This window comes from Panthera pardus, unplaced genomic scaffold (genome assembly GCF_024362965.1).
Source record: "Panthera pardus isolate Hobbes unplaced genomic scaffold, ASM2436296v1 HiC_scaffold_5, whole genome shotgun sequence".
NCBI lineage: Eukaryota > Metazoa > Chordata > Mammalia > Carnivora > Felidae > Panthera > Panthera pardus.
The window spans coordinates 15,503,377-15,530,062 of record NW_026526980.1 but is presented as its reverse complement, the minus strand read 5'-3'; the positions used below and the strand labels follow the sequence as shown (position 1 = coordinate 15,530,062).

Below are 26,686 nucleotides of genomic sequence, written 5' to 3'. Positions count from 1 at the left end.
TTTGGTGAAAAATAACTGAGGCTCCGTGTTGTCTCGTTAACCGCTGCTCCACACGTCTTTGTTTTGGCTTAAATTTTTTTCTTTGGGAAAAAAGTACTCGCAAACCCTCACATTTTCATGTACCTGTTAGCATTCAACCCATTCAATCAAGGCTTAAATACATTATTTAAGATAATAATCAGAATTCACTGCAGATGGACAAATAGAATGTCAGTCCTCGGTTTGCCTTTGTTTTCTATGCTGTGTAGACATTTTTGTGTGCACTTGGCTAGTGGCATTCACTGGTGACCCTGACAAAATGTAGCTGTCAGGTTTAGTGTAAGAGGGTCTGACCCGGGAACTAGCCCGAGTTCCGATCTCCGTCTCCCCTGCTACTAACCAGCTCCGGACTTTGAGCGATCAAAGGGTTTCTCTTTCCTCAAGTCCAAACTATTGATAATAACCGAGTATTTTGTAATTTACAGCACTAGTATTTTGCCACAGCTTTTGCTTTGTTTTATACACTGTATGTGTCAAAATCTCATTAGTTTGAAGTCCAAAAGCCCTTTTGTGTTTTTCAGTATTGCCCAATCTTAAGTACAGGCAAACTAGAAATTTCTTGTTGGTTGCTATGAAATGGTCTCTATCATGATGTTCAAGGGGCAGAAGAGTGGAAAGACAGTCTGATGCAATGAATCTCATGAAATATTTAGTCCTGTGTGGCCCCAAACAAATACTAGCTTTGTAGACCCAGTGTGAACTGTTTCAAATTCCAGATCACCTCCTTGCCTGTGGAGGTGAGAACTCTGGTTGGGATCTGGTATTTTTAGCTTGCTTATTAGCTTTCTAGCTGGGACCGTCCGACATCTAATTTGACTTTGCTCCCCTTAGTCCGCCGAAACCCAAGGACTCTGCCCCTGCCCCCGCACCCACCCCGGGGAGAAGCAACAGTCAGATGGCCGCTGGCCCGAACCAGGCCCAGACAGCGGCTGGCTCCCATCAGCTCTCGGTCGGCCCAGGGCACAATTCCGCCGGCCCCAGCCCGCACACTCTGCGCCGAGGTAAGTAGCCACCTTTACTCCTTCCCCTTAGGGACGGATGTGCAGGCATCCTTGGGTTAGCGTGGGGATTCACTTGCAAGGCTTTCCGACAGATCATGGCCATGTCTGTTTATAAAAGGGCAAGCAGAAAAATCAGTCATTTTAAGAGCAAAGTCAGTGAAGAGAAATGAAATAATGGAGAGCAGAGAAACAGGCACTGCTGAGTATGTTTAAGCCACAAAGTCCAACAAACGAAGGTTGCTTCTCAGAAGCAGTGCTCTCAGTTTTCCAGGAATCTGGCATGCCAAGCCCTCCCTCCGTTTTGAAAGCACCACAGCCTCTGTAGTAGCCAAGCTTTACGGGTCTGCAACCCTCAAGATGGTGGTCAGGGCTTTCTGGGTCCTGACACTGACATGTGATCCAAATCATCCCCACCTATACCCCTGCAAGCCCTCCACCCGGCAGTTAGGGGGACTGTTTGAAAACACAGCAGGTTGTGTCATCTCTCGGTTGAAAGGCTCCAGCGGCTTCTGTGTAAACCTCCCCCGTGGGCCCTGTGTGGTTGGGCCTACCTTTGGGCCCCGCTCTTAACCACTGCTCTCTCTCACCAAGCTGCCAGCAGCGCTGGTCTGCTCTCTGTTCCTCGCCTGCACTGAGCTCATTCCCTCTTTAGACATCCACATTCCATGTCTTCTCTTCCAGAACATTCTGACCCACATCTTCTCGTGGCTCTTTTGAAATTTTATTGGGATAAGAAGACCTACCGTGAGGTCTCCCCTCTTAAACTTCTAAGAGTACTACAGGCACACTGTGGTACGGCAGACCTCTGGAACTTACTCATCTGGTGTAACTGGAACTCTGTGTCTGTTAGTTAGCAGCCCTCCGTTACCCCTTCTGCAGCGCTCTCTCTCCAGCCCTTGGCAGCTGCCATTCCACTCTCCGATTCTGTGGGCTTGACTCTTCTAGATACTTCGTGCAGTCCTGTCTTTCTGTGACCGGCTTATTTCACCCAGGGTAATGTCCTCCAGGTTCATCCATGTTGTTGTGTATGGCAGGATTTCCTTCTTTTTTAAGGCTAAATAATATTCCAGTGCATGTATAGCCCACATTTTTGATCCAGTCATCCATCGATGGACATTTAGGCTGTTTCTACATCTTGACTATTGTGAATAGTGCTGCAGTGAACACAGGAGTGCAAGTATCTTTCTGAGACCCCGACTTCAGTTCTTTTGGCTAAGTACCCAGAGGTGGGTTTGCTGGATCATATGGTAATTCTATTTTTAATATTTTGAGGAGTCTGCTCACTTTTCCATAATGACGGTACCACTTGTATTCCCACCAACAGTGTATAAGGGTTCAATTTTCTCTACATCTTTGCCAGCACTTCTTTTGTGTTTTTTGTTTTTTGTTTTTTGTTTTTTTAATAATAGCCACTCTGACAGATATGAGGTGCCTCATTATGGTTTGGATTTCTGTTTCCCTGATGATGAATTTTATTCTTTTGCCTGTGGATGTCCACTTTTCCCCACACCGTCTGTTGAAGAGACCGTCCTTTCCCCTCTGTGTGTTTTTGGTGTCCTGTCAAAGACCAACTGTCTGCGCGTGGACTTATCTCTGGGCTCTCTGTTCTGTTCCACACGTGGTTCCTTTTTACCACTCAGGTCACAGCTCAGAAATCACCTCCTCCATGAGCCCTCCGCAATTACCCGCTCTGAACTGATGACCCCTCTCGTCCCTACCACTCACCAAGTCTTCCTCTGTCATAACACTGTCTTTCTTTCCAGGCATTTTTTTTCTTGATCTGAAATTTTTAAATTTGTCTTTTAACTTGTTGCCAGTTTCCCCTAGTACCTCTTAGAAAGCTGGGATCTCACCCGCCCAGGGGGTGGCAGAGGCCTCAGGGACAGCTGGCTTCAGGAGAGTCGGCTACTCTCAGGTGGCCTGGTCAATGCTGGTCATGGGAGGGGCAATTGTGATAAATAATAAAAGGCCTCAGACTCAAAAGTTGAGCTGTAGCTATGCCTAAAGTCACACAGCTGGTTGGATCAAAGGCTGCTAGTTTAACCTTTCCTAACTGAATCCCTACAAATATAAAGTAGAAATTAAAATGCCTTCTTAAGGGGTATATTGTGGGAACGCCCATGAAAGCACCATCTTTATAAAGCGTAACATAAATGTTAGGTGGAATTTTTATAAATTACAGGCAGGGAGGGGCCCCTGGATGGCTCAGTCCATTAAGTGTCTGACTTTGGCTCAGGTCACGATCTCACAGTTCCTGAGTTTGAGCCCCGCATCAGGATCCTTGCTGACAGCTCAGAGGCTAGAGCCTGTTTCAGATCTGCGTCTCCCTCTCTCTTTTTCTGCCCCTCCCTGGCTCGCACTCTCTCTCTCCAAAAAAACTAAATAAGCATTAAAAAATTTTTTTTTAAATAAAAATAAATTACAGGCAGGGAGGCAAAGTCAGGTATATGCTGCCTGGTTACAGACCCACGTGGTCCTTTTTAAGGTGCTCCTCTCCCCTGAGGATCTTCGTCTGTACCCCAGCTTATCCTGGAGCGTAATTAGGTCTTCTCTTCCTGGATTCTGGGTGTAATCCTGCTTTTGGGTTGAGGCTCTCCTTATGGCCACATTAGGAGTCTTTCCTGCTTCCGTAAACCACAGACCTCCGGCTTCCTCACAGGATTAGTCTGAACCTTCTGCCCCTGCCTCAGCCTCCCCAAACCTTCATAGGTTTGTCCTATGGAAAGTCCACCTTTCTCCCATCTCCCCGGCACCCAGCTCTCCTGCTTCCTCTTCTGATTCCCTCTACACCCTTTCCTGTCTGGAGTGGTCTTTTTTTTTTTTTTTTTTTTTTTTAATTTATTTATTTAAAGTTTATTTATTGTGAGAGAGACAGAACAAGTGGGGTTGGGGCAGAGAGAGAGAGGGAAGAGAGAGAATCCCAAGCAGGCTTCACACTGTCAGTGTGGAGCCCAATGTTGGGCTTGAACCCATGAACTATGAGATCATGACCTGAGCCGAAATCAAGAGTCTGACACTTAACCGGCTGAGCCACCCAGGCGCCACAGGAATAGTCTTTTATTTGATGTGAATTCATAATTAATATTGCTCAGAACAAAAAACTAGAACTTTTTCTTTTTTAAATGTTTATTTTTGAGAGAGAGCTAGTGGGGGAGGGGCAGAGAGAGAGGGAAACAGGATCCAAATAGGATCTGACAGGAGAGAGCCCAATGCGTGGCTCGAACTCACAAGCCTCACGGCTCATGACCTGAGCTGAAGTTGGACACTTAACCAACCAAGCCACCCAGTCGCCCCAGAACTTTTTTTTTTAAGTTGTTTATGGTAGCCAGAGTACAGCTAATATTCCAAAGGTTCCTTCCTTTGTCTGCTGGTTAGTTGTTTCTTTGGGAAAAGGTCTTCCAAGGTCTGGGGTCAAAAGTTCTAGGCCAGCAGAGCAAAGGAGACTTTATACCCTTTTCATTCCTTAATTCTGGGCCCTGTGAGCAGACAGCCAGGCTGTGCAGGGAGAAGGAAAGGGATGAAGAGAGTCCAAGGAGTCCACAGAACATGGTTGTGAGGCTGTTCTGCCAGTTGCCAGCTGTGTGAGCTTTTGCAAATACTTGACCTCTCTGAGCCTCAGTTTTCTCCACCATGAAATGGGTGTAACAATGTCCATCTTGCAATATGAGCTTATGAGACTCAACCGAGACAGTTTATGTAAGGGGCCGGCCTTGGTGCTGGTGATGTGTTGGGCAAATGAAACATTTCCTTAATTTCCCTATCCCTTTTTGGGAAGATGAGTAGAATCTCGGTACAATTTGAAAAATACTGGGGAGCGTGGATGGCTCAGTTGGTTAAGTATCTGACTCTTGATTTCAGCTCAAGTCATGATCTCACAGTTCATGGGTTCAAGCCCCGAGTCGGGCTCTGTGCTGATGGTTCAGAGCCTGCTTGGGATTCTCTCTCTCTGTCTCTGTCTCTGTCTCTCTGCCCCTCCCCCACTTGCACTTGTGCACGCGCTCTCTCTCAAAATAAATAAATAAACTTTAAAAAAAAGAAAAATACTAAAGCCTCTCCACCCACCTCTCCCAGCCCAAAGCCCGGTCTCCAGACCCACTCCACTGTTGGTAGCAAATTCTACTCCCATGGCCCCTTAGTGACGCTGATCTCAGCTGATACCGGGAAGGTAGTGAAGTGCTTCAACTCTCCGTAGATATACCTAAGGCAGTTCCTCCAGATTTATTTATATTTATATCCAGAATATGTCTGTTCATTCAAGTGATTCTGGAACTGGTAGAATTTCTGTCATTAAAAAAAAAATCAAGCCGTCTTGAAGAAACTGGCTTAGGGCAAGGGGCCATGGTATGTTGTGTAGGCAGATCAGTCATGCTTGGCTGTTGCCCCCTCAGCTGTTCTCGCTTCTCCCCTTTTCTTACTGGGCCATCAGGCAACCGGGGAAGGGTTCTGACATGAGGGCAGCTCGGTGAGCTAAGAGCAGCGACTCTGTGTAGGGGGGCGGCCCCTTGACTGAGTTCTTTTCTTACTGGACTTTAAACTTTTTTTTTTTAACACTTACTCATTTTTGAGAGAGAGACAGTGGTGGGGAGGGGAGAGAGAGGGAGACTCAGAATCCCAAGCAGGCTCCACACGGTCAGCACAGAGCCCAACACAGGGCTCGAACCCATGAACTATGAGATCATGACCTGAGCCGAAGTCAGGAGCTCAACTGACTCTGCCACCAGGGGCCCCTATTCTTACTGAACTTTTAAAACAACAGGTCATGGGGGGCCTGGCTGGCTCAGAGGAGCATGCGACTCTTGGTCGTGAGTTCAAGCCCCACATCGGGTGTAGAGATTACTAAAAAATCTTAAAAAATGCAAAATAAAACAACAGGTCTTTAAGGATCTGTGTGTGTGTGTATGAGGTGCTTTTCTTTTTTTTTTTTTTAATAGAAACTTATTGTTTGGGAACAGTTTTGGATCTGCAGGGAAGCTGCAGACAGTACTGGTTGCTCCCTTGCACCCGCACCCGCTTTCCCCCGCTGCTGACCTCTTAGGTCCCCGGGGTGCCCTCTCACAGCCGGGCAAGCAGCACCTGCAGCGTCACTGCTAAACAACTAGCCGCTCCCCCGGCGTTCACTCCCCGCCGCGGGGCCACGGCGCCCAGGAGACCGCGTCACACTGCGTCATCTCGTCTCCCGAGTCTCCCCTGGGCCGAGACGGTTTCTGACCTCCCGTGCGTTTCCCTGGCCTTGACCGCGTGGGGGAGTGCGGGTCAGGCATTTTGAAGGACGTCCTCCATCTGGCAGCTGGTTTTCTCTTGGTTGGACGGGGCCGGGGGCTTTGGGGGAGGACGACCGCCGAGGCGAAGTGTCCCCCCGACGGCGTCCTTCCGCGGGGGCGCACGGTACCCACGCGGGTTCGCCCGCGGAAGGTGGCGTTGGCTCTCGCCGCCGTGCCCTTCTCAATGAAAGGCGTTCTCCTTCTTTGTGCAGCTGTTAAAAAACCTGCTCCTGCACCCCCGAAACCAGGAAACCCGCCTCCCGGCCACCCCGGGGGCCAGAGTTCTCCGGGAACGTCTCAGCATCCGCCCAGTCTGTCGCCAAAGCCAGCCGCCCGAAGCCCTTCTCCTCCCAGTCAGCAGGCGGGCCAGGCCCCGGGCCAGCCGTGCGCCGCCCCGCAGCCCTCGGCGCCCCGGAGGTACTCCAGCAGCCTGCCTCCCATACAAGCCCCCAGCCACCCGCCGCCGCAGCCCCCCACGCAGGCCGCTGCGCCCCCGGGGCACACCAAACCCGGTGGCGGCCAGGGCCCGCCCGCCCCCACGGCACCGACCGGCGAGCAGGGACTGGAGCAGCCACCTCACACCCCTCCCCAGACTCCGACGCCCCCCAGTACTCCGCCTTTAGGAAAACAGAACCCCGGCCCGCCCGCTTCGCAGACCGCGGCGGGGACTAACCCTGAGACTGCGCAGCCACACGCCGGAACCTTACCGAGACCGCGACCAGTACCAAAGCCCAGGAACCGGCCCAGCATGCCTCCGCCCCCACACCCCCCTGGCGCCCACTCCGCAGGGGACGGCACCCTCAGCAACGCAGCTCCCACTGCCTCCAAAATAGTAACGGGTAAGTGAGAAACTGCTCCCCGCCCGCGCTCCGTCGTCTCTGTCCCCTTCCTTTTAGGCCTGGGTTTACAGCAGGGGGCAGCCAGCCTTACCCGCTGGCCACATCTGGCCCATAGCCAGCCCGTTTTTGTAAATGAAGTTTTACTGGGACACAGCGGGTCTAATTTGTCTACATATCATCTTGGGCCGCTTTTGTGCTAACATAACTGAGTTGTATAGTCAGAGATTATTAGGCTCGCAGAACCTAAAAATATTTAGTGCCTGGCCCTTGAAGTTAGCTGGCCACTGACTTATAGTTTCATTATGTGTCTAAGACCTCCTACATTGACATTTTTCTAAGTGTAATGACCTAATCCATGTGGAAGGTACTGGACCACACGAGCATGAAATTCATTTCTTCCTCATTAGGATACTTATTTTCCTTCTAAAGGTAAAAATGTTAATAGTGAAGCATTTCAGGTATAACTTTAAAAAACAGGGTCTGTGCCACTTCGGATGCCCCAGGAAGGGAGATCTTGGGGGGGCGATCACATCAGAGTGCCTCCGGGGCAGGGGGAGGGAAGGATTGACATTTTCCCATAATCCCCATGGAAACCTGTTTCTGGTGGTGGTGATGATGGTACAGATTTCAGCAGGCCACCTGACGGGGTGTTTTTAATAGGCAGTCGAAAACACGAGCATTTATTTAATTGTGATTTCTTTCCAAAATTCCACCCTAAGTGTTCTAATACACTATTTGATTTAACGGTGGGGGTAGATGGGGGTTTTTTAAATGTGTTTTTTTTTAATGGCAGTTAGGAGCTTTGAATCACAACAGTTTAATTTTCCATTTTCTACGTGGGGCTAGTTTTAGAGACGAGGTGGAATATACCTCTGGGCTGTCCAGCTCTACTGCGTGACTTCTCTGCTGAAAATGAGCCAATGGTGTACCCCAAACTGGGGGTACTCCAGATGATGAGGGTTAACCCACTAGCCTTCTGATAACCTTTTTTCTCCCCCAGGAACATACTGCATAACTTGCACGTATTGTAAATGGTTAATAACGTATGATGACACTCCAGCTTTTATTTTTAAAAAACAAAGCCACATTGGTGTGTTTGTTTGTTTGTTTCCCAATAGATGCCCTTCCTAGTGCCCTCACAGGTGGGGAAGGTTCCCAGGACTAAGGTCTGTAACCCCCCCAGCAGCTCGCACCAAGCTCCATACGCTCCTGCTTAGCCGTGTTTTGCAAATGTGCTTTTGACCACGTGCTCAGGAGCAGCTACCGGACCCCCCTGCCGTCCATTCTGTAGCATGTGGACGTTACTTTTGTTCTTACCAAAAGCATTTTGAGCTGCAGTGCTCCAAATTCGAGGTAGCTGTCAGTAGATTGAGAACCCGATTTCAAGCCGCTCACCTAAGATGCTAGGATGCCTTCTTTCTTGTTGGTAAGCCTTTTGTAAGTGTCCTGCTCTTCTCGGTGACTTCCCTGTCGTTGGTTGGCTCATCACATCCAACCGAGGAGGACTCGGGTGCAGTCAGCACAGAACATTGTGTTCCTTGTGTCTTGAGCTTCAATTTGTAATTGTATATCTTAAGTGCAAGTTAACTGCATGGAGCTTCTTAATTTGATGTTTGAAATTCTCAGGACCAAACCAAACGAACAAACCGATCTTCTTCCAAAGATCCCACACTAAATTCCTTTGCGTTCTAGCACGCCTACATTTTGCTTTCTTAAACCATACGAGCTTTTCAAAAGGCACCGTTAGCCTCATCTGAGCCGGGTCCACATTTGGACGCCTTAGGGCTCTCGTCGTGCGTACCATTGCTCTAATCGGCTGATCTGAGCCTTAAACCCTTGGTGAGCTACTTCGCCAGCGTTCGCAGCCTTGGTCTGAGTAAGACTTTCTGTAGAAGCCAGAAAAGGAAATGAGTGAGGCCTTAAAGGCGTGGAGGAAGGCACGGGTATGATTCCACATCCTGACTCCTTATAACCCAGCAGTCTGGGGTTGCCCCACTGGGTATGGAAGTCGTGCACCAGAGTGACACGACTAAACCCTAATTAAGGCTGAGCCTTTTAACCCTTCATGACACCAGCATTTCACCCGCAGATCTCTCCTTTTACGTAGATAGGAAAACTACGAACTGGAATCACGTCTGTTCTTTAAAACCGTTCCCACCTCACATGTGTTTATTCCAGAAAACTATCTTATTGATCCGGTACAACACTGTAATGCTCTGTACTTTATCAGATCAGGGAAATTTTATATGAAAGTACTTTGCCTTAAGATATTACCTAAGTATTTAAAAATCTATGTTATGAATTCTCCTAAACTCAAGAAATCCCAGGCCACCACAATTATTTTTGTATTGCGGAAGTAACTTTTAATTGCCTAAAATCGCCTGGACTGCCATTGGGAGCACACAGAAAGCCCCGTTTAGGATTCATGTATCCACTAGTATTGAGCAAGCTGCTATGATGAACCATTCTTGGGTATTTCAAGAAGAAAAACAATGTAACTTCCTTGGAAGGCCATCCTTTATTATGGCATTATGTTTTCATGTGGAAAACCGTAGACAGTTTCCTAAAAACAGGTTATTTGCTTAGAGCATTTAATCCTAAAAAGTTGAATTACAGCCTGGGGATTAGGATAAACCCTTGGGGGAGATCGATGCCGCCAAGCAGATTTGACCGCCACCGTCTAGCGGCTCAGCACCAGCACAGGAGAACGGAGGGATTCTGATGTCCTCCGAAGCTCCTCTTTATTGTTACTGTAGAAAGCGCGCAAGCCTTTCAGCTTTGAAAGTTAAAGCGTTTGCATCTTGCTGTTTTTAAAGGAACAGATTTTAGCCAAGAGTGTTCTAATTGAAACATTTTATTAAATAATTTAGATGTATGACCTGCCATATTCAGTAAGAACTCAAATTGGAATATTTAATGGTAAGGAAAAGGCACCTGATTGGCCAAAGCTTTTGTGCTCCTTGATGATCGTTACTCGTGCGCTAACGCCTGTTACTAACCGGGCACCCTAACCCTGCCTGCTTGCATCCCTACTAACAGTGCATGTACTAAATGATGCTGGCTTCGTTCATGCTTGCTCTCGATCACTCTGAGTACTAAGTGTGTTCACAGACGTGTGTGACAGGTGGTCACAGGGCCGGCCTTGTGCCTTCTCTAATTTCTGTCCTTTTCTGTACCAGGCAGGCTTGAGGTGTAGTAGAAGGACTTTGTGGACTTGGGCCCGAATTCGAATTTCAGCTCTCTGTGTAACGTGCCTTTCAGCAAAGGCACAGCCTGGCTGATCAGTTAGAGGGTGACATTTGTGAGAATTTTTGTTGAAGGGATTGAATCAGATAAAATAAGACGTCTTACAGTTCTCAGCATACACTGGGTCCTAAGTGAATGCTAGCGATCTAGCATGATCATGTTTATCTTGGAAAAAACAGATAATCAGAGTTATGTCCTACACTCATAGGTCAGTGCTTTAAGAATGCATATGCCCAGGGGCACCTGGGTGGCTCCGTAGGTGAAGCGTCCAACTTAGGCTCAGGTCGTGAGCTTGCAGTTTGTGAGTTCGAGCCCCACATCAGACTTGCTGCGGTCAGCGCAGAGGCCGCTTCAGATCCTCTGTCCCCGTCTCTCTCTGCCCTCCCCGACTTGTGCTCTCTCAAAAAAATAAATAAATAAAAATAAAGATAAAAAAACCCAGCCACAGGAGGGCACCCATATTTAGATTCTAATGCACCATTTGATTTTCCCAATAGCAGTTCTTTTGTGGGTTAAAAAGTGCTCAGGAGTAGAAGATATTTCTTACTATTTCATGATATTTCGGGAGCCTGAGAATACGTGTCCCCAGGGCTGCCGTCCGCTGTGCGATGGTACGTCCTCTTGCTCTCGGGGCCGCCACTCAAAACTCAGCACTTTGCTGGTTCTCACAGTGTTTTTTTTTTTTTTTTTTTTTTTAAACTAACCTCTTTTTACATCCTGAAAGTAACACATTTTAAAAAATTAACCATAGGTATTAAAGAAAATTTGGAAGCTAGAAATGATAAGCCACGCTGCTACAATTGAAGTAGTTCACTACTCATATTCTGAGTTTTTCTCTATTTTTTCTTTCCTAAAAGTCCAGGGTGTGTATGATCATGGCTTTTGATCCTGCATTTTTCATTTTACCTTACATCATATGCCCCTTCCCATGTTACGATGTTTTTACAACCCATCTTCTCAATGACTGCATGATATGAAGCGGGTTTATTTTTGCTCATAGTTGGACTTTTTTTTTTTTAATTTTTTTTTTTTTAAGTTTATTTATTTTTGAGACAGAGAGAGACAGAGCATGAACGGGGGAGGGTCAGAGAGAGCGGGAGACACAGAATCGGAAGCAGGCTCCAGGCTCTGAGCCATCAGCCCAGAGCCCGACGCGGGGCTCGAACTCACGGACCGCGAGATCGTGACCTGAGCCGAAGTTGGACGCTTAACCGACTGAGCCACCCAGGCGCCCCTAATAGTTGGACATTTTTAAGTGGCTCCTGCTTCTCTTTGCAGGTTATTTTTAACAAATAGATACCAGAATCATGTCAAGGTGAATATCCTAGTGAGACTTGAGCAGAATCTCTCCTTTGTAAAAATAATAAAAAGTTGACGCAGAGTCTCTGACAGACCGGAAAGTCTCCGACAGCCCTAGCGAGCCGCTGCGGGGCAGAAGGGAGTCATTCTCTCAGACAGATGGGTCAGGAGGCGGGGTAGGTCACCCCACAGTTGTGTCTGCAAAGTGTAATTCCAAGGCTGTGTTTGGAGTGGCCGGGAGAATACCCTTGGACTGTCTGGAGGGTCAACTGACAACCTAAAGCACGTGTTCACAATTGTTGACGTGATAAACCTTCAGGACCGTATCCTCAGTCACAGGGTGCCCGTTCTGGCCCCCCGGGAGCCCACATCCTTGATACAGATACTCAAAACAGGAAGGAACTCACTTAGATTTGTCCAAACCCCACATCAGGGGTGATGTTCTGCCTGAGTGGAAGGAGCATCCTGGGCTTCTCTTTTTGTTTTTTTGCTTTTTAATAAGACATCAGTCCTATGAACTTAGCTCCGAGTTGTATGCTCAAAGACTAGCCTTTCTTAGAATGTATCTAATGAAAAATGATGCCTTATGTAAATTCGCAGCCAGAAAGTTTCAGAGGCATTTTTTTTTTAAAAAACAGAAAAGAGTTCCTGCGGGAATCTTTCTAAAATAACCTTTTCCTCATTTTTACTACAGTGAACCAGAGTGTTTAAGACTCACGCATTATCTCCTCAGATACCGTCTTCTCTGTCAGGACCCTCACCCGAGGACACGCAGACTCCTGTCGGGAGGAGGGAAGCGCTGTGTCAGTTAGACCCCACAGTCCAACTGGTGTGGCTCCGATCCTCTGAGGGGTTGAGTCTCTCCGAGTCCCCGTTTCTTACCTCCACGGTGGCATTGCTGCTGCCGTGGAGTTACCTCGTGTGGAGGTGTCAGCGAGTGCCATGATGACGTGTGTGCAACGCTTAGCACCGTATCTGGGAAACGGCCCCCTCCCCATGGTGGCAGCCGTTGTGACAAAGAGGAGTCTCCTTCTGGAAGCTGGCTCTGCCCCCGTGCCTCTTTGTTGCATGTAAACGTTACCTGTTGCGTGTGAACGGATCTGCTGTCTTCTTTTTAAAAAATGGTTCATGTAAGAGAGAGAAGGGGGGCTGAGAAAGGGGGTACCAACCCTGCCAACCTCAGGCAAACCAGGCGCAGCAGGCAGGAGGCAGAGGGAACTTCCCTTAGGCTCCCCCACACGTTTTTTCCCTGGGTGTGGAGGTCGTGCGTGCTCATCAAAAATAGAGGAATTCTGGGAAGTACAAATCCAGGAATTCTTTATATGTGATGTAAAAAAAGAAAAAGAAAGGTAGTAAGTTTGTCCTCTGAGAAGGATCTGCGGCCCATCGGTGTTGGTTTGCACATGCACCCACCTGTTAACAAGTAGGAACCTACCCAGTGCGTACGGTGCCCGTGCATCACGCACCCCCACCGGGCGTGGCGGTTCGGCAGTCTCTGGTAGACTCTTTGAGCTAAAAAGAGACGCTGACTGGTTGCACCATCTGTCTTGTCGGGTTAGGACAATGGTAAGGGGATTGAATTTGCAATGCATTTCTGGTACGAGTCTTGTCTCTGAGACACGACTGCTCTGCCTGAGGCAGTAGGAGGGGAGGATTGGGAAGATGGCCGGGCTGGATGACTCTTCACCATCCATCCCTGCAGCTGGCCAGCCGTAAAACTGATGGAGCGTCAGCCATCATCCAGTCACTGTTCTAGGCATCAGGGAGGCACTGAACAAGACAACAAGTACAGGAAAAGCATCTCTTAAGCATAACGGGAAAACTCCCCAGCACACCCACCCCAGCCCGGCAGCGTGAAACCACAGCAGATCCGAACATCTCCCTTCTCTCCTGCAGCAGCCCTGACACCTCTCAGCAGGCTCTCACAATTCTCTAGAACACACACCTACTAGAGAGACAAAGGATTCTGTCTTGACGAGGGGCTGTCTCCCCCAGTCAACTGCCGGCTTCATTAAAGCCGTGTCTGGCTTGTCCACTGTTGTGCCCTCACGGGTGGGTGCTCAGTGAGCACTTGTTCCTGAGTGAGTGCATCTGAGACTCCCCGGCCTCATTAGGAGGAGGGCTGTGGTAGGTGACGATGTCTTTTGTGAGTTTAGGAGTGAGGGACCGACGGCTCGAGGATTGTGCGTTGCCCTCTTGCTAACGGAATTCTAGCCAACATAGTAAGACAAGAAAAAGGAACTGGAGTATAAGTTAGGAAGACAAGAGAAAATACTTGTGGGATGTTGGCGATCCACCTCAGTGATTGGCAAGCAGTGGTTGTTGCCAGGGGACATTTGGAAGTGTCTGGAGACATCTTTGTCACCCTGGGGGAGAGGGGGCCGTTTGCCACGGCATCTAGGGCATCAAGGGCAGGGCTGCTGCCGTGCACCCTGCAGACAGCCCCACAAGCCAGAACGATCCAGCCCCGAATGTCACTGGTGGGAGGCTGGCGTAGCATTGCTAAGAGGAATAACCCCTCAGCCCCGGAGGAGGGGGCTGTCTCCAGTGAAGCACACCTGTCCCCACGGCCCAGATGTCGTGAGGGGAGTTCCGTTAGTGCGTCAGAGGGCTTGGCGAGAATGAGGTTTCCTCTCCTCGGTCAGAGCGAGCACGCGCTGCAAGGCTGCATCCGAGAGCTGCCCTGGGGTCTTGGAGGCTTGACCCCCGCTCCCAAGGGCTCATGGCGGCTCTAGCACGAGAAGGCGTGTGTGCATGGGCTGACTCGGACTTTCCGGCTCCCCTTCCTCTCGGAGCACCCCCGGGCGGCTTCGGCATTACCACGCGCTGATCCCGTGTCTCCTGTTTTTGTCCAGACACCAGTTCTAGAGTTTCAGAACCGCTTCGCAGCACCTTTCCTGACACGCATTCAGACTCCGCAAGCAGAGACGTGCCCGGGCGCATTCTGTTGGACATAGACAACGACACGGAAAGCACCGCCCTGTGAAGAAAGCCTCCCCCAGCCCGGCCCCCTCCACCCTGGCGCGTGGAGCAGGGGCAGGTGCGCAGTTACCCTTGCAGACCCAACAGCGAAGAGCTTCCAGTGAAGGGAAACGAAGGCCTGACGTGCAGGGCCTCGCCTCCCGCAGCCCGAGGACAAGGTGGGGGCTGACACTTGAAGCCGAATGACCTGTGTCTTGAGGACGCTGGCTTTCTTTACCTGGGAAGGAAATCATGCCCAGAAACATTTCTAAAAGAAGGAAAAATGGAAAAAGACAGAAGAAAACGAAGTAGCTAGAATGGAAGGAGTATGCTCGCCGAGGCGTGGGGAGGAAGCTTTGTCGCTGCGCGGTTAGTGCAGGCCGTTCGGAATGAAGAAGCACCGCTTAACTATTTAATAAAATGCGTTCATTATGCAGATCACCCACTTCCTGCTCCTTGGACTTTGATTCTCACACCTTAAGAGGGAGGTGCCTCTCCTTCAGAATCGCTGCAGAATCATTTTGTATGAAGTATGGTCTGTGCCTCCCCGAGCCCCCGAAAACCACGCGCATCGATGGTGACTGCTGGATCCGTCACCTCAGCAAACTGGATGTGACCTGTGCCTTGCCGGATTGCAGAATGTAGAAAGAAACGTACTGTTCTTTTTTTTTTTTTTTTTAAACAATGTAATTGCTACTTGATAAGGACCGAACAATATTCTAGTTTCATGTTTAATTTGAATTAAATATATTCTGTGGTTTATATGAAAACTTTATCATTCTTGGAAGCAAGACCGTGGACTGTGTGTATGCGTGCGTGTGCGTGCTGTCTCTCACCCAAATAGAATTCGGATGAGACGTCGGGGGGTCTGACTGTGACCGTAGAAGCCTGAAGGAATGGAGAGCAAAGTCGCGGCGGTGACGCCAGCCCCCAGGTGCCCCAGAGACCTCCCGGACTGGCTGTCCCCCAGTGACTGTTCCATGGTCGGGCTCTTCCTGTGCACTTACCGGTCCTGACTCCCTTCCCTGTCCAGCCAGAGACACAGAACAGTCGGCCCCGCAGACCCAGTGCGGGAGTCCCGAAGCCGCCCTTTTCCGGTGGCGGGAAGGCACTGCCCACCCAGGGTTGAAAAGACTCGGGAGGAGCAGGTGGGGAAATGGAGCAGAGCGGGGCCCCCAGGCTGGATGCCTGTTCTGATGACAGCCGCTCCCGGTGGCCCAGACGTGGCAGGCTCCTCGGGGCACCAGGCAGGGACACACGCTGCCAGCGTCGGCTGCCTTGAACCATTCCGTTGGTGGAGTTGGTTGCCAGGCACATCAGCGACCTGTGCCTTGCCCGGAGGACCCCGGCCCTGTGTTCTGCTTCAGCAGCACACGCAGTACTGGTGGCACGATACAGAAGTGAGGCTGCGAGGTTTAACAGCCGTAACTCGCAAAGGGCAATCCCTTTTTCCTCCCAACTCAAAATTCCCTGTGCCCCCAAAGTGCTTCCTACACTTACTAATTATTAACTACATTGAAAATAGGTACCTATTGAAGCGCCTGGGGGCTCAGTCGGCTGAGTGTCTGACTCACGACTCGTGAGCGTCGGGCTCGCTGCTGTCAGCACAGAGGCTGCTTCAGATCCTCTGTTCCCCCCTCTCTCTGCCCCTCCCTTTGTCGCATTCTCTTTCTCTCAAAAATAAACATTGAAAAAAAAAAAAACACTGACACATCAAAACTAAGCACTGGACAAACAGAAAATAAGAAAGTATTTTTGAAAAAATAGGTACCTATAAACCCATGTCCCCCTGTATCTTAAATTTATATTCACTTAAGGCTCCCTCTCCCCCATCCCCCCTTTGCTGTAGACCAAGCTCCTTGCAGAAAGCAAGAGGCTCGGTGTCGGTTGCCCATCAGCATCGAGCCCCTTCCCCGGGGAGCCCACTGTCCATAATCCGGCATCTGTGCAGCACCTCGGAGATGCCGCGGAGCCTGAGCTGGCACTCAGGGGGAAGCTGGGACACCGTGCTTGCCGAGGAGATGGCGCTGGTGCCTGGGGACCGGGAAGGTCCACGGTGGACAGTTCTCTCCAGAGCGGCACATGCCTTTTATTATTGCTGGCTCCAAAATACAACACAGACCCTCTTTATTTTAAGAATGTTTTGGTTTTCACTCTCCTTTGTTGGTAATGATCTCCCAACCCCAACAGCTCCAATCTAAAGAAAAATGATGGTTATGCGTGTCAAAGGTGAATACCAGCCCAAGGCCAGTGCGCATCTTCCTGAATGGGGGAGGACCAGAGTGGGGTGTGGGCGGCTTGGCTTGCATTCGGAGCTGTAACCGCATCATGGTGGAAGCATCTCCAAGGTCCCACAGAGACGTGATTACTCCTGCTGGGAGAGTCGCCACCTTGCCGTCCCCTTCTCCTGGCACTAACACCGCCAGAGAGCAGGAGAGGTCTTGTGATTTAAACTCACGGTGGCCATCCTGCTCATCCAGGAAGGTGCTGGTGTCTAGGAAGATGGTGCCGGTCATCTGCCCCTTCAGATGGTTTCCTTCCCTTCTCTACGGAATGCTTTCTCATAGAATGTTCTAGCCCTGTGTGCTCAGGCCTTCTCTTCCTGCTCCCCTGCCCACAGCGACACCGGGGTCATGGCCCTATTCCTGACTGACACACGTTGCATTCAGGACCCATCTGTCCTGTTCTTAATCCAGCATTTGGAGACCACGGGGGGTCAGCGCAGGCCTCTGGCGGCCTGACTCTGCTTGGTCCTACTCTGTGAATCCCCAGGAGTTTAGATGCAGCTGGACCAAGGAAATCCCTGGGGGCTCCACGGATGGACCCTTGTCCCTCTCTTGGGACTGTAGCTCCCAGTGAGTCTCACACACGCTCACAGCTGAAGGTCTGAAGGCGATCCTTCTCTGGCTTCTCTACCTGACGTCTGTTCCCACCATTTCCCCACCAGCGCCGTGGCCCTGGTGGTCTGCAACCGAACTTCAGAGACTCCACCCTGTCTCACAGACTGTTCTGCCGTCTCTTGGCTCCAGGGCCCCAGGTGACATCAGTGACTCACGGTCTAGAGTCTTACATCCCACTGGGTAGCAGCAGCTCACTGACGGATGTTTCTAAACCAGTGGCCCCCACTGATATCATGGTGGCGGAGCTAGGGACGGGGAAAGATCCGGCACAGCAAAGCCAAAGGCAGAAAGTGGCCTGAGCTACCTCAGCTGCCAGCTAAGGGGAGCCAGGCAAAAAGTGGGGTGGTGTCGGGGCACCTCTCTCTGGAAGCCATTTCTGGGGGTGTCTCTGTAGTCCCCTTGCCACCCACAGCCCATCTGGGTCCTGAGGCCATTCTGCACTTCCTGCCCTCAGAGCCACACAATAAATTCCTTTTGTGTTTTTTGCATCAGCTTTCTTGGGTTCGTTTCTGTTACTGACAACCAAATGGCCCCTACTTGATGCACTTCCTAAAAGAAGCTGTCCCCCTCTGCTCACTCAGGGACACAGCTGTACAGACCCCTTGTGGCTCCATGGGCGAACTTTACCTTCCATACTCCCTGCCAACTCCCCCTTTGCGTCTCCCACACGTTGACGAGCCATACACAGTGTGTCAGTTCACCATTGCTACGCGACAGACGCCCACAGACTTGGCAACCTAAAACGACACACACGTATCACCTCCCAGCTTCTGTGGGTCAGGAGTCCAGGCACAGCTCAGCGGGGCCTCCACATAGGGTCTCACAGGCCGCTGTCAAGGTGCTGGCCAGGGTCAGGGTCTCATCTGGAGGTTCGACTGGGGAGGGATCGACACCTAAGCTCCCTTGTGGTTGTAGGACCACAAGGTCTGAGAGCCCTGGCTTCTTGCTGGCCCACACCTGGAGGTCCCCCTCAGCTCTTAGAGGCTGCCTACAGCCCCTCGACTCGTTGGCTTCCCCAATGTGGCCGCTAGTGCATCAGGCCGGCAAAGACAGTCTCCAGGATGCATCTGCTGGCAAGACGGTCTTACGTGATGTGATGTAACCACCGACTGATATCCCGTCACCTCCACCATGTTCAACTGGTCAGTAGACGGTTGTGGGTCTGTCCACCATCAAGGGGAGAGGACTATACAAGGACACGAAAACCAGGAAGTGGGGATCGTCGAGGGTCACCTTAGGGTCTACACCACACACATGAGAATGTCATCACAAATGACACATGTGGGGCAACATTCGAACCAAATATTCTTTTGAGAGAACCAAAAAAGTCATCAGCGTTCTGTTTTCACCCTCTCTACTTGTATCTGAATGGAGTCTTTATGCACATCAATAAATTAGATTTGAATGACCAAAAAATTGTTTGCATGTCAGTTCATGATAGGGACCCCGCATTTGTATGTTTACACAAGGACCCTCAGAATTGAAGCCTGGTCTTCTAGATAATTGCTGGGTGTCCTCCAAGTAAATACTGAGGGCTCGCTCTTCCATGTGCTGGCCCAGACCCTGGGGACCCAACCTGAGCCACACAAGCATGGCCCTGGCTGCCGGGGAAACTGGCAGACGAACCCAGGACACACACCAGGGTGTGGAGAGGGAGGAGCCACGGGCAGGTGGAGGCGGGCCCTGCAGACAGAAGGACAGCTGGTGAAGTAGATGCCTCAGAGGCAGGGAGCCGGACTGAGAGGTGAGGAGGAGCTGGAGCACCAAGGCCCTCGTCCAGTTGTCCAGGGCAGTTGGGAGCCGCTGAGGGAGCCATGGTGGGGGCGAAGGGGGGTGGCAGTCCCCGTGGTTTGTAGTTTAGACCCCTGCGGCTGTGACCGCAGGGAATGGACTAGAGCAGGGGCAAGACTGCTTGGCAGGGGACCCCAGGAGAAGAGCTGATTCAGGCTCAGATTTAGGTGGAGGTGGTGGGAAGGGGGGCCAGCGGACAGAGGAACACATCCTTAGGGAGGCAGAGGTGGCCCCGTTTGCCAACCGACTGTCCCAAAGGTGAGCGCCAATGCAAAGGGCGGCCCTGCAGACCCTTCGTTGTCTGTGGTTGAGGTTGCACTGACTGGCCATTTGGTCCCCTGCACAAGCTCAGACCTCGGGGGCTGAATCTGTGCAGGGCTAGTGGGTATTCCTTCCTGGTCCCCGGGCAGGGGTGGGCAGTCAGGCCGGGGCAGGGCTGCGGCCGGTGGACGTGAGACCAGGAGCCGGATGACATCTGCGTCCTGGAGGCCCTCCACCTGTGCATTCGCCAGGCACTGTGCTAGGTGTCCGTGTGACAGACTTTACCCTTGTGGAACTTTCACTCCAGTTGGGAAGACAGTTAAGGAACCCATGATGATGTGTGATACCTGCTTTGAAGGCACATGCCCTAATGGGCCTGAGTGGGATGATCCCAGAAGGCTTCCCGGAGGAAGTGGTGTTTAAGCAGACGCTAGGAGTTAGGCAGAAGAAGGAGGGGTAGGTTAGGTGGAGGGAAGAGCAGACAGATATAACCGGACTTCCGGGACCCACCGTGCACCAGCCCTGTGCTTGGCCCAGCGGTGGGGAACCCCGAGAGTGATGTGGACTTAGCCTGTGAGGGGAGAGGGTCAGAGTCGAAGCCGCAGAGAGGCCTGGCCATCAGGGGTTATTCCCATCAGGGAACGTGGACTTCATCCTGCGAGCCTGGGAAAGTCACCGAAGGGACCTACGCAGAACAGTGGCTTGATCAGATCCGCTCTCTCTGCCTGTGGGTGGACAGTGAGCGAGGCGAGAGGCAGGAAGGCCAGTGGGGAGGCTGTGGCAGTGATCCGGGGGAGATGGCCGTGGCCTGCTCGAAACGCAGCTCCGACCCCGACCAGCAGCAGCAGAGATCTCTGGGGCCTGGCGGAGGGGCAGCGCGGGGGAGCTCAGGACCCCAGCAGGGCCTGCCGGGCCTCCCCTCCCCACCTTTGGCCCCTGGAGAAGGATGTTCGGCCCCCTGGAGCCCACTCGCCTCAGACGCCGTCTCAGGCTCTTGCCAGCAACATGCTGGCGAGGAGCTCCCCGCAAAGTTTGGGGTGTGCCTCCGCCCACGGATCAGCGTGGCAAGGCCCGGCCTCCGACAAGGCTGCCCCCAGGTACCGAGGGCAACGACACACTGAGCGACTGAGCCGATGGCTCCTCGGCCCCCGGTTTCCTGTCCATGTTCCTCTCAAGTGTGGAAACCGGGGTCCCCTGTGAGACTCCTGTTCCCCAGCCCTGTCACGCCAGCAAGTGGTTCCCATCCACCCTGCCAGCCCCCTCTGTCCCGGGACTGGAATCCTCGCTCATGGCGCCGGGCCGCCCCAGAGGTGGGCTCCCGGCTAGCTCTGGAGGTCTGTCCTCCCTCTAAGCCGTTCGTGGGGCCAACAGCCCGGACCGGAGATCCCATCAGACCCCACGAGGGCCCAGAACACAGACGTGAGGATGGCCGACCCAGCCCGGGACACGGTGGCTTTGCCCCTGGGCCAGCAGAGATTCGCTGTGGACAGACTTGTCCATCCTTCTGGCCGCTTGTTTGAGGGGAAGCAGCACGTGGACGACGAAGCAGAGAAAAGGCTCCGCCAGTGCTTGGAAAGGGCGCGCAGTTCCCGGATTTTCTTCAAGCACAAGATTCCAGGGCGTCGCCTGGCCCACTTCCCAGGGATCTCAGGGAGGAGCAGCCCTGCAGTGAGAAAGCGCTGGGGACCGGCCGCTGCTTCCCCCAAAGCCCGCCAGCGTGGAAGGCAAGCGGTGGAACGCAGGTCCCGGTCCCCGCACGTCGAAGGGAGCGGGAGAAGGTTAAGGGCTAGCGCTCGGCCGGGCCGGTGTGGCAGCTGCTGGGCTGGGAGGCCTTGGGGGTGTCTTAGCTTCTTTATCCCTCTGAATGTCGTTCTTGGTGTTCCACGACAGGTAAGAAGAGTGAACAGCCCTTTGAGAAAAGGAACCGTTTACACTTTTTTCCCCCAGATTCAAACCGCCATTGCTTTTTTATGTTTTTAAGTTTATTTGTTTTTGAGAGAGAGCAAGAAAGGGAGGGGCAGAGAGCTGGAGAGAGAGAATTCCAAGCAGGCTCCACACTGTCAGCAAGAGCCCAATGCCCACTGTGGGGCTCAAACCCACAAAGCCATGAGACTGTGACCTGAGCCGAAATCAACAGACACTTAACCGAGGTGCTTAACCGACAGCAACCCAGCAATCCATTGCCTTTGAAGAAGGTGCCTCACCCTGGATTTCAGCTCGGGCACCATCTCCCCAGCTTCGTGGGTTCGAGCCCTGCATCTGGCTCATGCTGACAGTGTGGAGCCTGCTTGGGATTCTCTCTCTCTCCCTCTCTCTCTCTCTGCCCCTCCCTTGCTTGCTCTCTCTCAAAAATGAATACATAAACTAGAGAAAGAAGAAGAAGAAGAAGAAAAGAGCTCGGTGTCATGTTGGAAATGCCCCGGAGGAACTCCCATGAAGCCTCGTGGTAAACAAACAAAGCTTTATTACTTGTCTTCTCTCATTACAAAAACAGGGCACGGAAAATAAACCGAGAGCTCGGACCCCTGGGTTCACCCCACGTTAAGCAAAGTAGCCCCAGACAAAGACGGCACAGGTAACGCACACGATGAGGTTGATGTCCAGAAGGGTTTTCACGGGGGGGTTTTCTTCCAAGGAGACGATGACGGGTTCCACTTTGCTGGGGGGCTCCTCCTTGCCCCGGCTCTCCATCCCACAGAGCCACAGGATGGCCCGTACCACTCTGGACTGCTCTGGGGTCGTGTCACCTAGAAGAACCCAAAGGAAGGTCATAAGGATGGGCTGTGCGTCCGGGAGAAGACACCAAGGGGACCAACCAGATGTGTTCCGCACATAGTAACAAATACTTGGTGTATCTCTCGTGTCTCTTGAAATGCACGGCCTCCTGGATCTATACTTGAGTTTCCCCTGTTAGGCTGATGTGGACACATAGCCACAGTGTGTATGCATGTGTGTGCATGTATGTGTGTGTGTGTGTATATATATATATATATATATATATATATATATATATATATATATATATATACAGGGCCACGCGTGATGATGAACAACAGCCCACAGCCTCAGGGTCATGGAGGCAATAGGGGCTGGTGGGGACTTTGGCTAATTGAAGGGCACATCCCAGGTCTTAAGGCGCCCGCTTTACAAGCTCCAGATGTCAGTCGTGCAGACACGTGGGCCCAGTGTTGTTACAATCTCCCCATTTTCCAAGAGAAGACAGATATCTGGAATTTTACATGCAATCTCCCGATTTTTAAATGCTAAGTCACATTTCATTACAATGGCAGGTGGGCTAAACCACAGTATGTCTGCAAGCTGCCAGTTTGGAACGAGTGTAATGTAGAGAATGCCAGTAGTATTCCAGCCTACCTTGTGGGATTTCGAGAGGATTAGGTGAGCCATGTTCTAGCAGGCGCTCAGCAAGTGTTTGCTGCTATTGCTTCCCAGCGAGGTATCTGATGAAAGCTACTGAGGGGCGCCTGGGGAGCTCAGTGGGTTAAGTGTTTGACTTTTGATTTCAGCTCAGGACACAATCTCGTGGTGTGTGAGTTCGAGCCCTGCATCAGGCTCCATGCTGATGGTGCAGAGGCTGCCTGGGATTCCTTCTCTCTCTCTCTCTCTCTCTCTCTCTCAAAATAAATAAACTTAGGGGCGCCTGGGTGGCTCAGTCGGCTAAGCGTCCAACTTCAGCTCAGGTCATGATCTCACAGTTCGTGGGTTCAAGCTTTGCATTGGGCTCTGTGCTGACAGCTCAGAGCCTAGAGCCTGCTTCAGATTCTGTGTGTGTGTGTGTCTCTCTCTCTGCCCCTCCCCCACTCACACTGTCTCTCTCTCCTTCAAAAATAAACATTAAAAAATTTTTTTTTAAAAAACACTAAAGGAAAGAAAGAAAGTTACTGAAGAACCCACTTGCAAGGCTGGACATTAGGAGTCAGGCGGTGCTAAAATTTCAATTCTGCCCCTTCTCTGGCTTATGATTTGGTAGAAAAATTCCCCCCTGAAACAGAGAATTCTTCCTGGGCTTCTTCAACTGTAACCGAGGAGAGACTACTCACAGCTGTGGGGTTTGGATATGTTTTCTTGAATCATCTCCAACTGGATGGTGGTGATGCTGGTCTCGGGGGTCCCATTCTGAGAGACGGGAAGAGGCAGGGGAGTTGCTGGTGGGAGTGGCTGTTCCTTCTGGACCATGGGGTCATGACGAGTAAACCAGGTCAGGCGGCTTACCTAAGGAGCAGCGATGGATTAGGAGATTGGCGTCCCCTGCTCGACCCCACGTTCAGCTTCATGTCTGAGAATGTCCCCGGCCTGGCCCTGTCACTGCACCTACCACGAGCTCCACTCCCTGCACTCTTCAGAAGCAGTGGGCATATTCCCCCCACGATGCCCCCAGGTTATTTCAGCAGCCTCAGTTCTGTTGGGACCTCCCCCCACCCCTCCCTCATTCCAGCCCCCAGGGCTTAACCCCAGCCCGGGAATCTGGGGGGACCCGCCCGTGAGCCACTCAGCACATATATTTCTCTAGCTACAGGGACTGAATTGGGTCGCAGATACATGTGTCGAGCTGACTCCATCGATGGGAATCGGGAGCTTTGCCAGAAATGCTGGGATGAACATGTTTCTGCTATTGCTTAATGAATATAAGAGAAGATAAAAGCCTTAGAAGCTGGCAGGCCCCTGTGGTGCCTACAAATAGAGGCAGAAATAAGGATGGATTCTGATGATCCTCAGTCCTGAATCAGGCTGTCCCTCAGGCCTAACCCTGGATGTCCCAGCTTTTTGAACAGTCGAACCCTCTTTGTTAAGGCCAGCGTGGGTGCGTCTGCTCACGGCACAGGGTCTCCGTGGTTACACGGTACCAAACCCAAATGTACCATTTCCTTGGAGGGTGGCTCCGTGAACCAGCTCACAACGGACACCGTGATCAGAGTAACCGCGGACAGAATCATGGAGAAGTAGAGGTAGTGGACATGCTTCACCACGGCGGGGCGGTCATCTGGCTGGTCACACCGAGGCTGCGTGTAAACGAAGTCCAAGGCCAGCCGAATCAAGCCTAGGAGAAGGCCCAAGATCAGACCTGAGAAAGCACCCTGTAAATCAGAGCAAGGCCATCTTAGAGACGTCCAAGGTTAAGGGGCGGCCGGCCTGGGCCTCTGCGGACCTCGACCTCGACCTCGACAAGCCGTCCTCAAGAGCTTGGCTCTCCAGGGACGGTCGATGCACACGTCAGTGATTTGAAAGGCCTGCAAGTTACTCAGCTGTTTATCTTTCACACGCGACTAATCATTTATGCATAATTCACTCCTTGTTAACTCGGCTCCCCCGTTTAGTGACGGAATACATCAACACAGAACCCCCATCGCTGCTTTGCAAAGGCCGGGTGGCACCCTCCCCATGCCTCCCTCCACAGAAACGCATCCCCGGAAACGCCACCCACGCCCTCACGGGGCGGCGCTAGCTTCTCGCGTGGCGGGGACTCGTCCAGAGCTACCTTTTCATTGGTCCGCTTCCAGAAACATCCCATGATGAAGACCACAGCCACAGGTGGCTGCAGGTAGGAGCTGATTGACTGGATGTAAATGAAGAGCTGGCCCCCCTGGCTGGCCTGAACCACGGGGATCCAGAGGATGGAGATCAGCACCAACAACAACACAAACACCCTGACAGCAGGCCGAGAGAGACCCTGGTTAGTATGCCTCCCGGGATGCTTACTGCTGTCTCTTGTTAACAGCTCTATTGGGGTAGAATTTTCACACCATAAGATTCCCCCATCGCAAGTGTACAATCCCAGAACTTCGGGTAACACAATCAAGATTCAGAGCATCCATTGCTGGGGCGCCCGGGTGGCTCAGTGGTTTGAACGTCCCACTTCGGCTCAGGTCATGATCTCATAGCTCGTGAGTTCGAGCCCCACCTCGGGTTTTCTGCTGTCAGCACTGAGCCCACTTCAGAGCCTCCGTTCCCCTCTCTCTCTCTGCGCCTCCCCTGCTCACGCTGTCTCCCTCAAAAATAAACATTAAAAAAAAAAAACCTGCCAAACTGTTTTAAACAGTTGGACCGTTTTACATTCCTACCTGTAGTGCTATGAAAGTTGCTATTTCTCTACCTCCGTGTCTGTCTCTCTTTTTTTAATGTTTATTTATTTTTGAGACGTGCGCAAGTGGAAGAGGGGCAGAGAGGGAGACAGAGGATCTGAAGCGGGCTTTGCACTGACAGCAGAGAGCCCGATGTGGGCCTCAAACCCACAGATCACGACCTGAGCTGAAGTCGGACGCTCGACCAACTGAGCCTCCTTGCCTTTTTGATTACAGCCATTCTAGGGGGTGTGTAGCTTTCTAGGGGTACAGTCTCATTTTGTAGATTGATCTAGATCGCAGATCCTTTGTCAGCTACACGGCTTGCAAATATTTTCTCCTCATCTGTGGCGTCTCCTCTCATTGCCTTGATGGTGTCCTTTGAAGTGAAAAACTTTTAGCTTTTGATGAAGTCTAATGTATTACGATTATTTTTTCTTTTCTGGGTTATGCTGTCTGTGTCTGACCTAAGAATGCTTTCACTAACCCAAGACTGAGACAGCCCTCCGGGCTCCAAGATGCCTTATTAGCATGTATTTTACATAAAATTTGCATACCATTCATTTTGGTCACTTCCGTTCCCCCCACTAGACTTCAGCACCTTGCAAAAAGCCTTGATAGAAAAGCCTTCCCTGAGGGGGTGCCTGGGTAGCTCAGTGGGTAGAGTGTCTGACTTCGGCTCAGATCATGATCTCACAGTTTGTGAGCCCGAGCCCCGCGTCGGGCTCCATGCTGACAGCACAGAACCTGCTTCGGATTCTGTGTCTCCCTCTGTCTGCTCCTCCCCCGCTCACGTTCTGTCTCTCTCTGCCTCTCTCTCTCTCTCTCTCAAAAATAAATAAACATTAAAAAAAAAATTTTTTTAAGGAAAGCCTTCCTGAGTCCCCAGAACCCCATCCCCTTTTTACCAGGCTTTGGGGTCCCACCCAGTCCAGGCTGGGGACTCCTCCTCTGAATGTTTACATCTCCTGGCTCCTGATCATAGCACTCATTGGGGTTGTAATTTCCTCT

At 51.4% G+C, this 26,686-nt stretch overlaps 2 protein-coding genes across 6 annotated transcripts in view; one reads left to right on the top strand and one right to left on the bottom strand.

The window, feature by feature from the left end:
* The window catches only part of ARHGAP17 (Rho GTPase activating protein 17), an 87,790-nt gene extending 72,374 nt beyond the window's left edge, over positions 1–15,416 (top strand). For all 4 annotated transcript variants that reach the window (XM_053894290.1, XM_053894289.1, XM_053894287.1 and 1 more), the window contains 3 exons: positions 871–1,040; positions 6,514–7,140; positions 14,541–15,416. In XM_053894290.1, coding sequence (XP_053750265.1) covers positions 871–1,040; positions 6,514–7,140; positions 14,541–14,671 — 928 coding nt within the window. In that variant the 3' untranslated portion in view covers positions 14,672–15,416. The remainder of the gene's footprint in view (positions 1–870; positions 1,041–6,513; positions 7,141–14,540) is intronic.
* Positions 15,417–22,045: 6,629 nt separating this feature from the next.
* Positions 22,046–26,686, bottom strand: part of SLC5A11 (solute carrier family 5 member 11) — a 48,330-nt gene continuing 43,689 nt past the window's right edge. For both annotated transcript variants that reach the window (XM_053894291.1, XM_019430422.2), the window contains 4 exons: positions 25,093–25,261; positions 24,476–24,691; positions 23,657–23,828; positions 22,046–22,345 (listed from right to left, as the gene is read on the bottom strand). In XM_053894291.1, the coding sequence (XP_053750266.1) occupies positions 22,140–22,345; positions 23,657–23,828; positions 24,476–24,691; positions 25,093–25,261 (763 nt within the window). In that variant the 3' untranslated portion in view covers positions 22,046–22,139. The remainder of the gene's footprint in view (positions 22,346–23,656; positions 23,829–24,475; positions 24,692–25,092; positions 25,262–26,686) is intronic.